This window comes from Sceloporus occidentalis, unplaced genomic scaffold (genome assembly GCF_023333645.1).
Source record: "Sceloporus occidentalis isolate IW3139 unplaced genomic scaffold, rSceOcc1.0.p SCAF_103, whole genome shotgun sequence".
NCBI classification, from domain to species: domain Eukaryota; kingdom Metazoa; phylum Chordata; class Lepidosauria; order Squamata; family Phrynosomatidae; genus Sceloporus; species Sceloporus occidentalis.
The window spans coordinates 265,917-283,470 of NW_028317083.1; the positions used below are offsets into that span (position 1 = coordinate 265,917).

General features: G+C 40.6%; 2 protein-coding genes across 2 annotated transcripts; one reads left to right on the top strand and one right to left on the bottom strand.

Moving 5' to 3' along the window:
* Window positions 1-437: 437 nt before the first annotated feature.
* On the bottom strand, window positions 438-5,827 carry LOC149283471 (ankyrin repeat and SAM domain-containing protein 4B-like). Its single transcript, XM_089497510.1, has 2 exons — window positions 5,664-5,827; window positions 438-1,488 (listed from the first exon to the last, which is right to left on the bottom strand). The coding sequence occupies exons 1-2, from the start codon at window positions 5,825-5,827 to the stop codon at window positions 438-440; spliced, it is 1,215 nt and encodes a 404-aa protein (XP_089353636.1).
* A 3,423-nt stretch (window positions 5,828-9,250) lies between these two features.
* On the top strand, window positions 9,251-17,219 carry LOC149283472 (zona pellucida sperm-binding protein 2-like). Its single transcript, XM_089497431.1, has 17 exons — window positions 9,251-9,255; window positions 10,153-10,217; window positions 11,591-11,677; window positions 12,088-12,173; window positions 12,327-12,476; window positions 12,858-13,031; window positions 13,123-13,219; window positions 13,312-13,493; window positions 14,025-14,130; window positions 14,210-14,385; window positions 14,591-14,682; window positions 15,129-15,256; window positions 15,325-15,514; window positions 16,065-16,200; window positions 16,460-16,553; window positions 16,925-17,020; window positions 17,098-17,219. Exons 1-17 carry the CDS (start codon window positions 9,251-9,253, stop codon window positions 17,217-17,219), a joined length of 1,986 nt encoding a protein of 661 aa, XP_089353557.1.
* The last annotated feature ends 335 nt before the right edge of the window (window positions 17,220-17,554 follow it).

A 17,554-nucleotide genomic window follows, 5' to 3' on the forward strand; every position in this document is an offset into this window, starting at 1 on the left:
CATTCTTTTGGCAGAATAGGGATGACGACTCTAATGGCCTTCAAAAACTAGATAGATAAAAGTATGAAGAAGAAGAGATATAATATGAGGATTATCTGTGTTAAATGTACATTATATCAACACTGCCGGCACCTATGATGTGACATAAGGGTTGGTGGACAACATACAATTAAAAATAGAATAGGATATATTGAGGCTGTGTTTTCTGATAGAGCAAAAGACTGAAAGTTTTAGTGTATCAAGAAACTTAATGTGCTATATATCATACAAAACCTCAAATGCCAGCAATCAGCAGTTCCTTTAAAGACCAACCTGTCGAAGGTTACAGTAGAAAAACATAACTGTCTTTCCATCCAACCCAAAATGACGCATGTTCCTCAACCACTATCTGTCTATCTATCTATCTATCTATGAAATGAATATAACTAATTACATGGTTATAATTTAGTATCAATGATCTTGCCTGGTTGTTCCAGAACTTGCTTTCTTTTATCTGTTGCATTGAGGAGCTTCTTTCTCGGTCCAAGCTGTATGTTAATGCTTTGCAAATCTTCATTGTTACATAGCATCAGTGACTCTAGGTCAATTTTGTCCCTTGTAAGTGTGCCAAACAGTTCAAGTAAACCATTGGATGCCAAGAAGACCTGGAGAGGAGAGGTTTCGCCTTCTTCATCGGACTCCACCTCATCTTCATTCCAAGGCACATTGTATTCATTATTGGCATCTGAATTATTAGCATCCTCTACCTCCTCTTTAAACAACTCATCTGAAATGTTGAACCCAACATCAAAATTGGAATTAACAGCCGCTGCGAGATTCTTTCGGAAAACTATATTCCCAAGCCCAGGGCGATTGAAAATGGATTCTCTTTTATCTGGAGAGCTGTCTTCATCTTTTTGGTTATCTTCGTCGTTTTCACTAAAGACATCCATGACTTTAGTTCGATGACCAATGTTACTTTCATCCTTTTCAAAGATCACATTGCTTGCTGTTCCTTTGTCGTATGTATTTTTATCTTTCTTTTTCAATTTCAGCTGCAATGTGTCTTTCAAACCCTTGGTCAAAGTGGATATCGTTGATGGAGTTGAACCATGAGCGCCTGTAGAACTTGGAAATGTTCCTGTGGAAGATTTAAAGGTATTGGAATTTTGTTTGTTGTAACTTTTGTTCATTAGATTTTGATGTCGGTCTTGCAGCTTCTCACATTCCTTAATCTTCTTCTCTGCATCTTTAGTGGCTTGCTCCTTCAATCGGGCTACTTTCTTAGGATTTAAGGATATCTGTTTATTTGCTGCTCCATCTAGGATATGGACACAATCTGTACGTTCTTTAATGGCAGCCACGTCCAGTGGAGTACGGAATTGATTATCCACGGCAAATATGTTGGCTCCAAAGTTAACCAGGAACGCCACACAATTAGCATGACCATTATTGGCCGCATGGTGAAGAGGGGTATTTCCCCAGATATCACTTTTATCCGGATCTCCGCTGAAAGACAAATACAAAGTGACTACGGTCATTGTCAATAACATAATGTATAGATATACAGCTATATATATACAATTTTCAGATCTTAGTCTTTAAAACACTCTTTAGATATTATAAGAGGTCCTCTAATCAACCTTCTCTGATTTGAATGAGGATCTAACTCGAGTTGGACATTTCCACTCCCTGGTATCATTGTCCTAGGGAGCTTCTCTTGGTACCAGGACTAAGCTGCCCCTGTAGAACACATAACTAAACCAGTGATGAGCGTTTTAAGAACTCCTCCATGCCACCTAGACATTGTGCGGAGCCAATTGAGCCCTGTTTCAAGAGAAGGGGTCGACACTTTATAATATATATATATTGAAATGTTCCACTTCTACAAATTCCATCTTTAGTGAATAGACCACAACCTACCAGCAGTAAAAAAAGAATTAACAATAATCGTGTGCTGATTAGGAGTATATGTAGCACCTACTGTATATGCATACCCTGTATACTATGCTAAGCTTCTGTACACATGGATGTATGGAGTTGGGTATACAGGTAATTTGAAATAATGATATATTACACTACGGAATGTGACATGGGAGTAATTTAAAGGTAATGTATGCAATCTCCTTCAAGCAAATTTTCCTTGTGCAATCTGTTGCTGTCATTCATTCCATAAAAGTTAGAGGCTGAAGTCATTTATTAATGCAAAGTACAAAACAGATCACATTTATGGCAGTATATGCAGCCGTGGGCTGCGGAGGGCTGGCAAGGGGACAAGGGTTCAGCTGCCTGTTTACGTCTAACTCCACGTTTATCCACCAGGGCTTCTATAGAGTAACAAAGGGCTTTAGGCAGAATTTTCATCCAGGCGTCATCATTTCTGTGCTGTATATATATAGATTTTATGTGCAGCCCGTACTGATTTTGTCAGTGAAACAAATCAAATATGTTTTACTCTGTTACTCTGCGTGAGATCTGAGCAGCATTGCTGTAAGAAATGTTGCCCAGTTACCAGCAGAAGTGGGACAACTGTCTGTACAAAGACACCAGCGTCTGTCACAAGGCTTGTTGAAATCATTAGTAAATATGTCCACCAAAAAGCATCTCGCTGCCTACTCTTACTTTGGAACCCAAATCCCTCTACCCCTCTTTCCTCCTCTTATGTCAATCTGTTCTATGTGCTCAGAATGCTTGCTGGTTATAAATGTGTCATAGGATAAGAAATGTGAGAACAAGAGGATCAGATGCTTATACTGCATGTAATTTAAAGAAGTAAACTGTCTATCCTGACATCTGGAAATATCTGACTGTCTTTGGCCGTACCACGTCTGCTAAGCAACTGTTCCACGTTGTTTTATGTACATTTTCAATTGAGTTAAAGGGATAACATGGCAGGGGTTGTCCAGATACTTGAGGCGGGATTCTAAAGTGAGGTGGCAAGGGCTGATGTGTTGGGAAGAGATATTACTCAACTACTGACAGGAGACTTCTCAAATGTCCTATGGAACTACATAAAAAGTGACCCTGGAGATGTCCCAATGGGGTCTGTTCTCTAAAGGGAAAATTTGCAGCAGAGTTGTGGTTTCATCTCTTTGACTTGAAGGTCCTAACCCAACGAATGTCTGAAAGCTTGGCTGGCTCTTTATGATGTATAGTTAATTAAGTGAGATTTCTTTAAAGTCTCCTGCCCATTGAATTAGCCATGAAATGGGGCCATCTCAGCTATTCCTGTTGGAGAAACCTGCCAGGATTGGCTCTTCACTACTGTAAAGACTCAAACCTGAGTCCATCCTTGCTCTTGTCTTACATTGAGGAGCCATATGGCCGTCCCATGCATGTTTAAATTCCTTTACTGTATTAAACACTATTACCTCTGCCCAGCCCGCTGTCCCTAGCCTAAGTTGAGGTTGGGGGATGGTGTCATCGGTACCAAATTATTATCTTTTGAGTGACAAGTTTGAAATCAACAGCATGTAAATGATCTGCATTGTATTAAAATACTATCATTAGCGATACAATATGCGAGAAGAAATTCAATAGAATCCATTTTCTGTTCATATGGGGAAAACATATTATATATATATCACATTCATTGCCATTCATCATTTTTTTTTCCATCACAAAAGGATGCCAGTATAATAGGACAAAGATGAATAACAATTTTAATCGTTTTTTTGAAAATTGGTTGAAAGAGCCAATATTCTTCTACTTTCCAGGGAAATATGCTGGTGCTAAATTACATCAATAACATGCTTGGAATGATGGCCAGCAAAAGAGATCATTTAGTAGACTCTCGGAGCTCCATAAAGCACTGTTATCATAAGGTGTTCAGCCGGAGGATTAATAGCACATCTGGCTATATCGCATTCTATGGCACAAGTGGATCCTGTTACATTCCCTGAGCTCTCAAGTGGCCAAAGCAGTGTGGACTGCAGTGTGGCTCGATGTCTTGGCTTACCAAGACTGTTTATGTGACCTGCGATAGCGATAAACTGAGTAGGGTGATTACTCATATGAGTATGAGATTTGGGCATGCCTACTCCCCACCTAGATTCTGCCCCTTTTACATCTATTTGGGGCTAACGCCCCTTCCATCTATGTTCCTGCCTCCTAAAATTACATAGTAAATAGGTTGAAGAAAGTCCATCAAGTTCAACCCTTCTACCTAACCTTCATCCAACCCTTCCTACTCTTCATCCAAAAGAATGCAAAAAACTTGAATTAAGCTACTTCGAATTCTGCCATCAGGGGGAAAAAATTCTTCTTCACTCCAAAAGTCAATCGGATTTCTCCTTGGATCAAGAAGCTCTAAAATATTAATGTGAATCTGTTTGTAGCCCTGTATGTCAGCCCTAGAAGGAGAGCTCTGAGGATCAGTGCTGAAAAGGTATATGGAAGGTATGGGTAGGGGTAAGAGTTAGTTACACTGTGCCCAGGGCCCCACCGGGGTTTAAAATCAGATCTGGAACTAAGTTTTGTGGCCAATAAATGATGTACATTTGGACGCCTTCCAGATTTATGATATACTTGGCCACTTGTATCCACCTGGTGGCCACACACTGAAGGATGGACAGTTTACCAGATTGTTGTACAGCTACAAAACTCCAAAGGCATCTAACATACTCTTGATCTTTAAAACAAAAACTGTTACATAAAGTCCCTATAAACTTTAAATACCGGAAACTTTCAGGAAACGTATGCCGCAATTGCTAAATTAAATGTTACAGGGAAATCTATATATTTTTCAGGCGGTCGGAGCTTGTGAGAAATTATGCCTTGGCTAAATTGGACTTTTCGGCATCCATCTAGACAACCCTGTTACAAATCAAGCTCTTATCATGATTATTGGTTGCAGCGTCACTGAGCTTCATTTATGAGACTCAATTATGGCTGCAAAAGCTATGTGCGGCGTTATTCAGTGCCGGCGGCTAAAACAGTATTTTCCCTGTCACTTTTTTTTTTTTTAATATTCGTTCTGGAAACTTAAGAGCTTTATGTCAGCTTTAAAAATATATGCATTTAATTTTCAATACGACCAACACAGATTCTATCATGCTGCGGCTGGATTTTGCATTACTGCAGATAGTTAAGACCCTTTTATATATGTATTTCATTCAACAGCGGAATTCTGTATGGTATGGAAAGGGTGACGGAAATGGATAATCATCAGTTATTATGACTGTATATATATATATATATATATATATATATATATATATATATATATTGTGATATGTTCTTCTAGCAGAAGTTATACATATTAAAAATTATTTTGTAGTACAAGTCTGGCCAAAGCCCGACCCTGTTATTTCTGTTCGGTGTGGTCAATAAACCAACATTTTAGGCTGTAATTGGTGTTCAGGTTGTAGAAAAAGGAAAATGATTAGGTTTAGAGGGTATATTACTAATCGTTACATACGTTGTACGGTAAATGTACGGTAAAGTTCCATTTGTGCTGTATTTATAAATAGCAATTAGGATTTTTATGAGCCCTAAATGAAGTACCGAGGAAGACAGGTGGACCTCGAAACACCATGCGTGAAGAAGCCCGTCCGGAGCACTAAAAATAATTAGCCATTAGTATAATTATAGAATCTTCTAATCCAAATGAGATGTGGAATATATGCTGGGGAAATACAAAAGGTTTCCTATTACTGCCACCACACCTTTGTTGCACTACCTACCCTCGGTTGCACACCAACTCAAGTACCTCCAGATGTCCGTGGTAAGCAGCCAGCAGAGTCGGGGTCATTCCATCTGCGTCTGAATTATTAATATCCTTTTTAGTAGCTTCTTTTAAGATGTCTTGATAACCATCAATGGCAGCTTGGTGGTACCTGGTAGACATTTTCTTTCTGGTCTTTTGCTTGGGTGTTATGGAATCACTCCAAGGTTATAAGGAAATTCTTTACTTAACCATCATAAAACTGGTTAATTAATAATTACAAGCCCAAACGTCACATTTAGACACACAGGGTACAAAGTCCTTGTAAATTACTTTAACGCATGTGAGCGAGCCTTGGCAACTGCAGTGTCTACATTATTAAACCATCACACTTCTGATAAAAGACAAGACTGCGGCGTTCCACACGATCAGCTACCCCACGTTAAACATTTTAATAATATAACGGTTCATATAAGCCTAATATGTAAATTTTATTATCAACTGGGTACATTTTCTTTAGCAATTCCAGTTTTAATAGTTTTCTCTAGAATTTGGGCAATATCACCATGTATATCATTCTTGTTATCTGCTGTGCAGCCAGGAGCGGAAAGAGGGACAGGGCGATTTGGGACTAAAAGAGGGACTGCCCCACCTCCCCCGGGTTAGCCCCCCCATATTAAAAATTTTAACAAAAAAACACTAATTTGTTAGATCAGGTTAGATCAACTGTTTTTTTCCGTTAGATCTACTCTAAAATATGCAATATTAACAATCTTTTTCAGGGGGGCTAACCCATAGCCAGCCCCCCCTCAACAAAAAATTCAGCAAACTGTTATTGATTATGATAGCTCCGCGTTAGATCAGGTTTGATCAGACAAAATGTTTGTTAGATCTAGTCTAATTACTGAGATATTGCATATTTAATGAGGGGGTGCTGGCCCCCCTCAACTGAAATGTTGAATTTTTCAACAGGAGGATACGCAGGAGGCGGTATTCACAATCCTATTTTGTATGCAGCGGATGGGAATACATACGGGTTGGTCCCACAAATTAATTTGGAGTTTGGAAATATGTCCTGTTTACTCATTTACCCAGAGATTGCCGGGTGAGCACTGCTCTCCGATCCATAAAGACTTGGTTGGATGAGTTTGGTGTGGAAGAACTTGACCGGCAGCACAGAGCACTGACCTCAACCCCTTCAAACACCTTTGGGATGAACTGGAACAAAGATTGCGATCCAGTGGAGGATCCTCACTAATGTTTTACTGGATGAATGGGCAAAAATTCCCACAGAAACGCCACAAAATGTGGAAAGCCTTTCCACGAGAGTTGAAGCTGTTGTAGCTGCAAAGGGGAGACCAACTTTATATTAATGTCTATGTATTTAGAATGCAGTGCCATAAAAATTGGTGTAATGGTCAGGTGTCCCAATACTTTTGTCCGTATAGTGTGTGTGTGTATGCATATACTGTATATATATATATATATATATATATCTTCCTCTATCGTTTATAATTAATATGCTTAATTAAACATGGAAATTGGAAATGCCTTTCTTGCAGCTTTGTTTCCTCCTTATTATTGACTTTTTCTTCGGATAGATTTATGTCAGAGATATTTATGTGATTGGTAATTTAGTAATTCTTTTGTCCGCATCTAAGGAGTTTTTTCCCCCGTTAATGGTAATTACTAATGTGGTATTTTAAACAATTACGTAGAGAAATGTACCAAGTTTGTTATTGTGTGCAATTAAAAGGCCAGTGCATTGCCCCTTGGGAATTCCCCCTAGTAAGTTCTTCTAATTAATAATATTATCTGTAATTTACCAGTAAATAGGCCTTTGGGTGTATCGTGATTGACGTAACTGGCATTTAATGGTAAAGTGTTTAGCAGGAAAAAAAATCAGGGTTGATCATGGCCAAAAACCTTCACGTGAGCTTAAGCGGCCCAGTGTAATGACCACACTTTCTTACATTAAGCCCGCTTTAGTTTCCCACCTCCTTCTACCTTTCCTCTACAATTCACCTTACACTCTACATTCACCTTACAAATGCCCTCCTTTCCCCTTTCACTCCCTCTCATTAAACCTTTTCTTACCTCGTATCCCTTGCTTTACCCTCTAAACACCTCTTTTTATTTCTGTCTCTCTCAATTCCCCATTTTTAATCTTTTAGTCCCTTCCCATAATCCATTTGATGTTGAGCAGCATGTGCTACAATAGATGGAATCCCATTTCAGGAGGGCTTCAGGAGACTCCAGCACCACGTATAGTGATGTCAGCCATGGATGCATGGGGGGCTTACCAAAAACAACCAGTGCTCCCAGTTGAGCACCTCGCTGTACCTGCTCTCAAAGATGAGTTGGGGACCTAGTCTGGGCCAACGTTGCTCTGGGATCAAGGTGTGGGACGACTGAAAACCTTCTGTGTTCATGGATATTATGAGCAATCCCCCTTCATGAATATGCTGTGGACAGGGCTATATACTGTACCCTGAATGTGCTGTCTGCCAAATGTGATTTAGAACAGTATATGATCTGATGTTACCCGCCCCCCCGCATTGAAAGTTTTCATTATAAAAGTGGCCTTAAATAATGCATTTGGCATGTCTTTTCTATTAATTGGGATATCTGAGCCCCCTCACACCCCGTTGTGCCCTACAAAGCGATTCTCTCCACAAATGTTTTGTTCCAGCCCATCATGTTTCTGGTAGATTAGCCTGTTCTACATTGCATTGGCATGGACAGGAGGAAGCATGAATGCTTGCGGAACATGCCCCAAATGTGGGGGCATTTAGCAGCTTATGTCTGATGCCAATAGTTCTGTCTGCCAGGAGGAAAATGAATGAGTGCACACATTTACATAGAGATGTGTTCGCGTGGGCCACTGCCCTAGACCTCACCCAGGGGAGCACCTCCAGTCTTACCATGCTATGGGGGTCCCCCCCCCTCCTATTGGCTTCTTTTTTGAGCTGAGTCCCACCTTAGGTGGCACACAAAACCTACTACAGAGGCCTGGATTGATCTGCACCACGGAGACCAAGTGCACAAAAGAATAATCAGCCCTAGTAAAGTAGACCAGGGTCTGCCCCCCCCCAATCTGCCACTGTAGGCAAATGCCTAATTCGCCTAGGACAGAATACATCATTGCCTCTACATGAAAGAAAGACAAAGTGGGACAAAGACTCCCTGTTCCTTTAACTTTGCATCATGTGGAGTACTCTTGACCCTTCTTATGGGAGAAATTTACCAGAATAGGCTGCATATAATGCAACGCAAGACCAGTGCTGATATTTACCTCCTTTGCAACTATGATGTGGTCGCCTTGCAGTGCAGCTGAGCGCCACAAGGTGGCTCCTCAGGTAAGGTGGGCAGGTGGCCGTGCAACAAATGTACAGAAAGGAAATGTGCAAAATCCATAAAAATGGTGGTGAAAAATATCCACTCATGATCTAAATGCTACCTAAACTCCCTGTTACATTAGACACCCTAGAGGTTTCATATGGAATTTCAAGAAATAAAACCATGATATATACAGTATGTATATATCTCTATCTCTATATATATACATATATACATTATTTATATAGACTATACATCTTTCATAGTATGGGGTAAGACTTTATAAAATATAAAAACTAGTGCAGTCCCATTAAAACCAATAGCGATAGAAGTGTTTAAAGCAGTGACAAAGCCAATAACTTATAAACATGAGTGTTATGGAGAAAAATATGATGGGTGAAATATACTGAGCAAGCGCTTTGCGTCCTGTAGAATATAATTTGAATGAGTGCATTAAACAATAAAGTTAAGATTCATCTTGAACAGCAAAATGCCCATTATTTTTGGGAATAAATGTGTCCTGCTTTTTATAAAATCCATTTTTGCTTAAATGAGTCCCTTCCAGAGCACTGGATATCCATGATATCAGGCATTAATTAGCAGAAGAATATAAAACACAGGTCACACCTGTGACCATGTGAGAAGAAACAGAAAAAAACTACTTAGAATTATAGAAACATAGAATTTGACAGCAGATAAGAACAATTTGGTCAATGTGGTCCACCTGGTTTCTCTGATACTTGTTGGGAGGAATAAAGAAACATCACTGAACACAAACTATATTTTTAAATGATGCTGTTTCTTTAACAGCATGTTGCACATCATTGAGTCAAATGGTTAATCTAATTATCTGAAATCCAATTACTGGCTAATTGGCTCACTCATTACCGGCTGCCTCTATATATAAGTAGACTCCCAGAGATGGCATTATTGCTTCATGTTTGGTGTATAGGTTTTTTGTGTGTATTGTACTGCCTCTTGACCTGGTTTGTGGTCATTAGTTTGGGTTTTACTGATGGTGTGTGTCACCCCTGGCACAATGGTGCCTTTATTGCCATGTTTTAAATTGGCCAGGTACTGTTTTATGGTTGTAAATGTAATTTTTTTTATTTTATTTTTTTTACTTTGGTTTGATGGCTTCTGACTACATTTTCTGGGTTTCCTTTAAGGCTTTTCCTTCTCGGATGGTCTCTGATTGTGGTTTCTGAAGCTGCAGAGACATTGGATTTTCCAGGTAATCTGACTTTAGAGTGTTAATAAGCAGGGTGTAATATAGTGAGGGAAGTCAAACATGCATGGGATAGACTTATCGCTATCCTGACTCTAATCAGAGACCAAGGGTTGATTAAGGTCTCTACATCAGGAAAAATGGGCAGATTAGGAGACCGTGGCTCTTATCTGCTGTTAAATTCTATGTTGATTATCTGTCGATAAGAGAAATGTGGCTGACCGGTTCCTTATACACATGTAACCTGGAAGTATAAGGTGCATCCCTGTTTGGAGGCTTTCTGATGTGTTGATGTAGTCTCCTTGACCATAGTGTAGGAAATGAGATGAAGCTATTAAGCATCCTACAATGAATATGTACTACATTGGTGCTAGAGGTGTTGGGAAAGCACTTATTTTTTTTCTTTTTTTCTAGTACACTACACCAAGCCCCCCTTTTCGGTTTTAAAAAAAGAGCGTGAAAGGGGCGCTGAGTGGTTTTCGCTTACCACGCTGTCAGTACCCGCTCGGCGCCCCTCTCTCCTCTGCGGCGAGTCTCCCTGTTCGGTCTCGGTGCCGGCTTGTAATGCTGAGTGCCGAAAGATGACCTCATTTTTGGCGCTCTGCATTACAAGCCGGCACCGAGACCGAACAGGGAGACTCGCTGCAGGACTGCTGAAAGGTAAGTAGAAGGGGGGGGGGGGGTTTAAGGATAGATAAAGGGGGGGGGGGGGCGGCGGCAGCATTTTAAAATTCGCCCCAGGAGGCATTTTGCCTTGGGCTGGCCCTGGTTGGATCCATTTCTAGGGCGACTGTTTGGTTGCTGTCTGGAGGGTTACTGCATTGTATCTGACTGTTGGATTAGTGCATTATAAATAAAAGCTCTCCCACTGGCAATATTATAGGCGATGCACCTCTAGGGCTGGTATTGAGCTGATGGCTGGATTACCTGGCTGCGCTTTTAACCCCCTTAAGGACACTGGGCGGTCCCTAAACCCATTGAAAACAATGCATTCTGAGGCTGTACATGTACGGGCTTTGTCACTAAGGGGTTAAAATGCATTCTGTAGCAGGTTTACTCGGTGCTGTAGTGCATGTTTTGTGACCACTGATAAAGCTTGTATAACACCCTGTGCCACAGCAAACATTAATTCTAGAAATTGAAATTTTGCACGGTAACTGGTTACCTGGTTTGTAGAGAGCTCCGACTGATGTAGCTTCCTAGTTCCAGACTGAGCGTCGTCTTGGCAGTGCTCGCAGTTAATATGCTTCTTCATGTGTCTCAACGCAAATCCAGGCTAATGTGGTCTTAACAAAAAAAGTGTCTCCTGAATCTAAGAACAAATTACTAACAAATTACTTTTTTTTTTTTTTCTTTTTTTTTTTTTTTTTTCTTTCTAGGGGCTGTTTCCTGCCTTGATGATGGTCTTCAAGTAAGAAAACCAAAGGGTCTTCGCTTGGCCTCATGGAATACCCTGCAAGTTGTAGGTAGGTTGCTACTAGTCTCAGTGATGAAACATGTGACTCCCTTAAACGGATGCTCCAAAGCCAATATAGCCTCAAGCTTCACATTACATTGTGGTTCATGAACTGGACAGTTACTTCTGCGCATGTTATCCTTGCTGGTAATTAGTACTCCAATAATGAGCGTTAACTACTTTGTAAGCTGCCATATTGCTGATATTTTAGCCTGGTGTCTTGCTATAAGCTTTATGGTAACTGCAATAATGCAAACTGTCTAACACAAGACTTCACGGCATCTAGAAGATAAGAGAACTTTCCTATGTGGGGTACATACAAAATCCTAGCCGGATAATCTTGTATGGTAGCTAGAATAATTTATCATATTTGATCTCATTTTTATCCAATCTGACTTATTTTTTTTTTTTCCTCCCCAGATTCAGCTGGAATTCTAGTCAAAGGCTGTAGCGATCTAGTAGAGGGGAAAACTGCTAATATTCCTGCTAACTGCATTAAAAATGAGGTATGTAGTAGTTCTACCCCTTCTCATAGAAATCGGGGTGTTGTCTGTCTTGAAGACTTGTCAGACTAGACCGTGGCGGGGAAAATGCTGACTCTAACCTTCATCCAGGGCTTTGGACTGCTGAGTGATTTGCTCAACTTTATATCTTCGTAGATGGGAATGCACCTTGTGCTCATAAAACTTGCTGGACGTGCAGGACTGGAGAGTTCAATATACAGGGCGGTCTGCAATGACATGCAGGCAGATGACGCAGACGATGCTGCGAGAGGGACGGTGGTAAACTGCACACAGAACTTCATGATGGTAGGTTATACATATATTGTATTGCAGTAAATCTTATCGGCAAAGGATTCAACTTGTGCTATTTCTTCCTTAGATAAAATTCCCAAGAAGGCTTTCAGCTTTTGATGATGAGGTATGGAAGATTCTTTGATGTATTAAAATCTGTCTGCATTAACTACAATCTTGAGTAGGTTCGGCTGCGCTACCATTCCTGTTGAGGAACCTTCGAAATTCATATTTAGAATTGTAATAAACAATGCTATATGCCACTTCATCTCTAAGCCATTCAGTGGGCACGCATCATACTATCTCAAAGTTGGCTTTTTCATAAAATTCCATCGCTACATGGAAAGTACGACCCATCAATTACACACTGTTCATGATATATCTGATCAATCGCAGATTATGACTGCAGCTCTCCGGCCACCCTTCTGGAACGTACAGATACATGACGGAGAGAGCTTTCAGACTGTCTCTGTGAGCCAGGCCAGAGCAATGGGCTATATACTGACTTCTGATCCCGACTTCATGACGATCCAAGCTTCTTTTGATGCTGTTGGAGTTAAAGAATACACGGTAAGACACTTGGTTGTCCTACTGATTTTACCTCTGACGCTGCAGATGGCCTAGGGTCACTCTTGTATACACTAACGCTTGTATCTTCTAGCTTGAAAACCAGAAGTTCTATGTTGGTGCAGTTCGGCTGACTTCACAGACTGGTGCTCCCAGAATTACTGTTGATATACCAATGTTCTGTTCCAGAGGTAAATTAGGGTGTAATGGTTTCACAACCCCCTCCCCCCCCCCCCCCCCCCGATTTTTATTTTTTTATTTTAATGGTGTTTTTTTAAATTAGGTCCTCATATTTGCAATGGGACGCACATGTCCATCTACATTCCGTCATTTGGTGGGGACCTGCAGAGTATTACTGTAAAGGGAGTAACCACTCCATTAAATAATGCTGCACTTCAACAAAGGGGAATTGCACTTGACAGAAGAAATGGTCTCGCTTTACATATTAGCGCAAGCTATCTAGAGGTAAAAAAACTGTTAAACATAAAACATTGAGAAATGCATTTGCCTCCAGTGGATGACTTGGTATAAAATTCCCTGTAAGGCTGCCATTTGTCATACAAGGTTCTAGTGCCAGATGGGCTAATAAAAGCAAAATGTACCCCACTCCTGGCACAAACTATATGAATTCTTGCACAGCTGCAGTAATATTGCAGTCTTCGCTGTGAGGAATAAATGCTATATGTAAAGGGCATGTAGATGTTTGGCTATATCGGTGATGGGGTGTGGAGGGGTTGTATATAAACCAACATGCTGGCGGCGTAACAGATTCTATTTCAATAGAGCTTTAGAACCCATACATGTGGCTCTTCGCTGTGCAAGGCTTTCATATGTTCTGCTTGGTAAATCTATCCCATTCTCTTTGGATGAGTAATGCAAATGTCATGAAACAGAAATGGGTATGAATATGGCTTGTATTTTATTGGCCTTTTTTAGGTAGGGGGCTGTCTGCAAACTTGTCTTACAAATTCCTGATTGTATTACCTTGTTATATAGGGAACAAGCAGTTTCTACCTGCCGTCTCTTATCTTAACCTTTAAGATGAACGATATAACTGTACCAATGCTGCTATCTCCAAGCTGTCGTCCAGATGACCCTATACGTAAGTCTCATTGTAATTATCATAAATGTGCACTGACTTTGCTGGATATTAACTTTTTTTTTTTTTTTTTTTGTTTTAGCTGCAACTTGTTCATCCACAGGATTCATGAGGTTTGAGATACTTGACACGCACACCCTGCCAAAGCTAGACTTGAACACTGTTATTTTTGGAGATGGAACCTGTCCACCCATCAATCGATTGACAAACAAGCTTGTGTACAATGTATCTTTACTAAGTTGTGGCACTAGAACTAGGGTACGTTTCTTATAGTGCAGCTGTAATGGCAAAGTTACCTCATTGGCACAGTCTATGCCCCCTTCTACAATGTAAAGCTTCATTGATCTAAATAAGCCATAACGGTAAAGAATCATGCCTGCCCCCCCCCCCCCCCCGGGGTTACCGGCCTATGTGCTTTGAGGTAGACTATTACTTGACACCAACTAATATTATTATATTTCAGTCTGTAAATGGCAGGTTAACTTATGAAAATGAAGCTAGAGCACTCAGGAAGGATTTTGGACGAGGAAGAATCTCTCGAGATAGTGAGTTAAGGTATGGCTGTGTCTAATTCTGCCTGATAACAGATCTAGTAATCTTTCAGCTTGTTGCCATACACAATAAGAATAATGGCGCTTGTGAAGTTTATGCAACTAAATACCCCATAGTAAGATGTATTCCATCAGATGTGAATTGTGTCAAATGTGGTCACTTTCATTCTAGTGATATGGCCAAGCCACTCGGCATGGGTGGGAAATGTGTATAAAGCTTATTTACCCCCACTTACTGTGACTTGGGTCCAGGTGTGATCGTGGGCATGTATTTGGCAGCATGGCAATGATATTACAAATCTGTATGTGGGTGTTCTTTACTGCTGCCAACACAAGCAGGCATATTAAATCCAGCATTAGTCTCTATTTAAGGTGAATCATCTACACTCTGTCCACACTGAAACCTGCACAATTCTTGTATAAGAACAACCTTTATGTTTAATACTGCAGAATAACTGTCCAGTGCTACTACAGCGACAGCGGCTACTCCCCACTGAACTTGACTGTTGTAACTGTTCCACCTCTTGTGTCTTCAAGAAGTGATGGTCCTCTCTCCCTTAAACTGGATCTATTCCCAGGTAGGTGTTTTGGTTTCATGCTGATTTGTTGACAAACTCTCAAACTAATGCAAAACTACAATCTACAGATGATGCCTACAGAAGTGCCTATACAGACAGCCAGTACCCAGTTCTGAAGACCTTGCGAGAACCCATCTTTCTTGAAGTACGGGTCTTGAATCGTGATGACCCAAACATTGAACTAGTGTTGGATGACTGCTGGGCAACAATGTCCCGCGATCCTACAGCTGTGCCCCAATGGAAAATTGTTGTAGATGGGTAAGTGTTGTGTTCTTGCTGAACCTGCGGTCGGTGTAGTTATCTGGGGCATATAGAAACAATGCATTAGCTTGGTATAAATTCAGCATTCGTCTTCCTTGGGGAGGTCAACTGGCATTCTTAGTGTCATTTAGCAGATAAAACACAATGCAAGCTTTCTTGGTGTCTCTGGATACTGCCTAGGACATGGGTGTGACAGTTAAGTTATCTTAACACTGCTTTCTACTGTAATTGGGTGATGTAATCTATACAAAGGAAGAAAACGGCACAAGTCCCTCATTAGAAATGTCCTGTGCAGTGCATAAGTTTACATGGGATTAAATTATTTTCAGTTAGTCTAATAGAAGGCAGCAACACTTAATATGTTGTATCCATACATGCCATCAGTAACTGCTTGAAAACCAAGTGAAAATGTAGAGCTGTGTTCTGCTGACATTGTCTAATTTAAAGCATATGGTTGGCTATTGCATACATTATATCGTGGAGAATGTGTAGAGAAGAAACTTTTTGGCGATATGAATGACATGACAATGGTCTTTGAATCCCTTAGTTGTCAAGAAGAGAGAGATGATAGAATGACAATATTTCATGCTGTTGGTCTTGATGTGCCATACCCTACTCACCATAAACGCTTTGAAGTAAAGGCCTTTGCTTTTATGTCTGGTGGTGAAGCCTCCACAAACCTGGTAAGCTTATACACTTTTAATGTCCTTTGCAAAAGTTCAAGATCTCCTAGTCTGTCACTTAAGCTCAATGGCAAAACTTCTGAATGATTAACTCTTAAATGTTCAAAATGCCATGATTTGATTAGAGGGGTTATTGACCATGTGAGGTGGCTTGAAGCAATAGTATGAGGGTATTTTATAAACCATCAACCTTGGATAGAGTGTTGAATATAAATGTGGTAATCTGCAGGTTATAGAACGTCTCTTCTTTATCCTATAGATTTATATCCACTGCAGTGCAACAATATGTAATAAGATGACACCAGATTTTCCACTCTGTACAAAGACCTGCCCAGCATCCAGGCGAAGGAGAGGTACAAATTCCAGACTGTGTACACCTACTTAAAGGGACACATGGAAGTATTTTGATAGTGTGGTGGGGGAAACGTCGTGTTGAGGGTCATCTTACTAGAACCTTTTGTCAGGATTCTAGCCATGGATTGTCTGCTTTAAATAGCACTTTGGTTCTGGTTAATGAGTATATATGATGAGGCTATGCCCTCTAAACTACTTGAAGCAATAGACCTAAATGTTGGAGCCTTCACCCTTAACAACCCCTTTAAGCATAACAGGTTCATGACTATGCCTCACGTTTTATATGAATGGTTATTATGGACTGACTCCTATGTCACTGGAGTGGGGTGGGTGTAGAAGACCTCTTAATGACGGTAACTTTTTCTCTCAGACTCGGATGGCCTGCACATGCACAAAGGCTCCTCTCTGGTTAGCTTGCCTGGCCCAGTCTTGATGATGGAAGAGGAATCCTCTGTGCGGTCTCAAGGTATCTTTCTAGAACCTGGCTCTGAGGTTTGTGTGGCTATAGGATTGTATATCTAACAGTTTCCTCTTCTTCCTCAGATGAAACAAGTGTTCTTGGACAAGTGACCATTGGACTCCTGCCTGCCTTTGCTCTGATTGCTGTGACTCTGTCTGGTGTTGGTTTAGTCTCTGTTTTTAAGGCAAAAAACACAGCTAAATGAACATTTTTGTAATAAAGAACTGATCTAAGAAATTGTATGTTGTGTGGCTTCTTATTAACCACCGCAGGGCTGTTTTCTGCCACCTGCATATTTGCCCAAACAATATTCAGGGGTGTTACACTGACACATGGTAGCCAGTTTAGTGTAAATGACAAGTGGAAAGAATTTGTCACATGGCAGTCAGCCAGAGACATGGGCATATTGCAGCTGAAGCGATGTGAAATGACAGGCGATGGTAACATTATGAAACCGTGCCATGTTGGAATATTGTGGAAAGTTTTCAGCCAGCTGACTCTCATTCCGATTCATTTTTCCACTTTGATCCTCATTTTTTC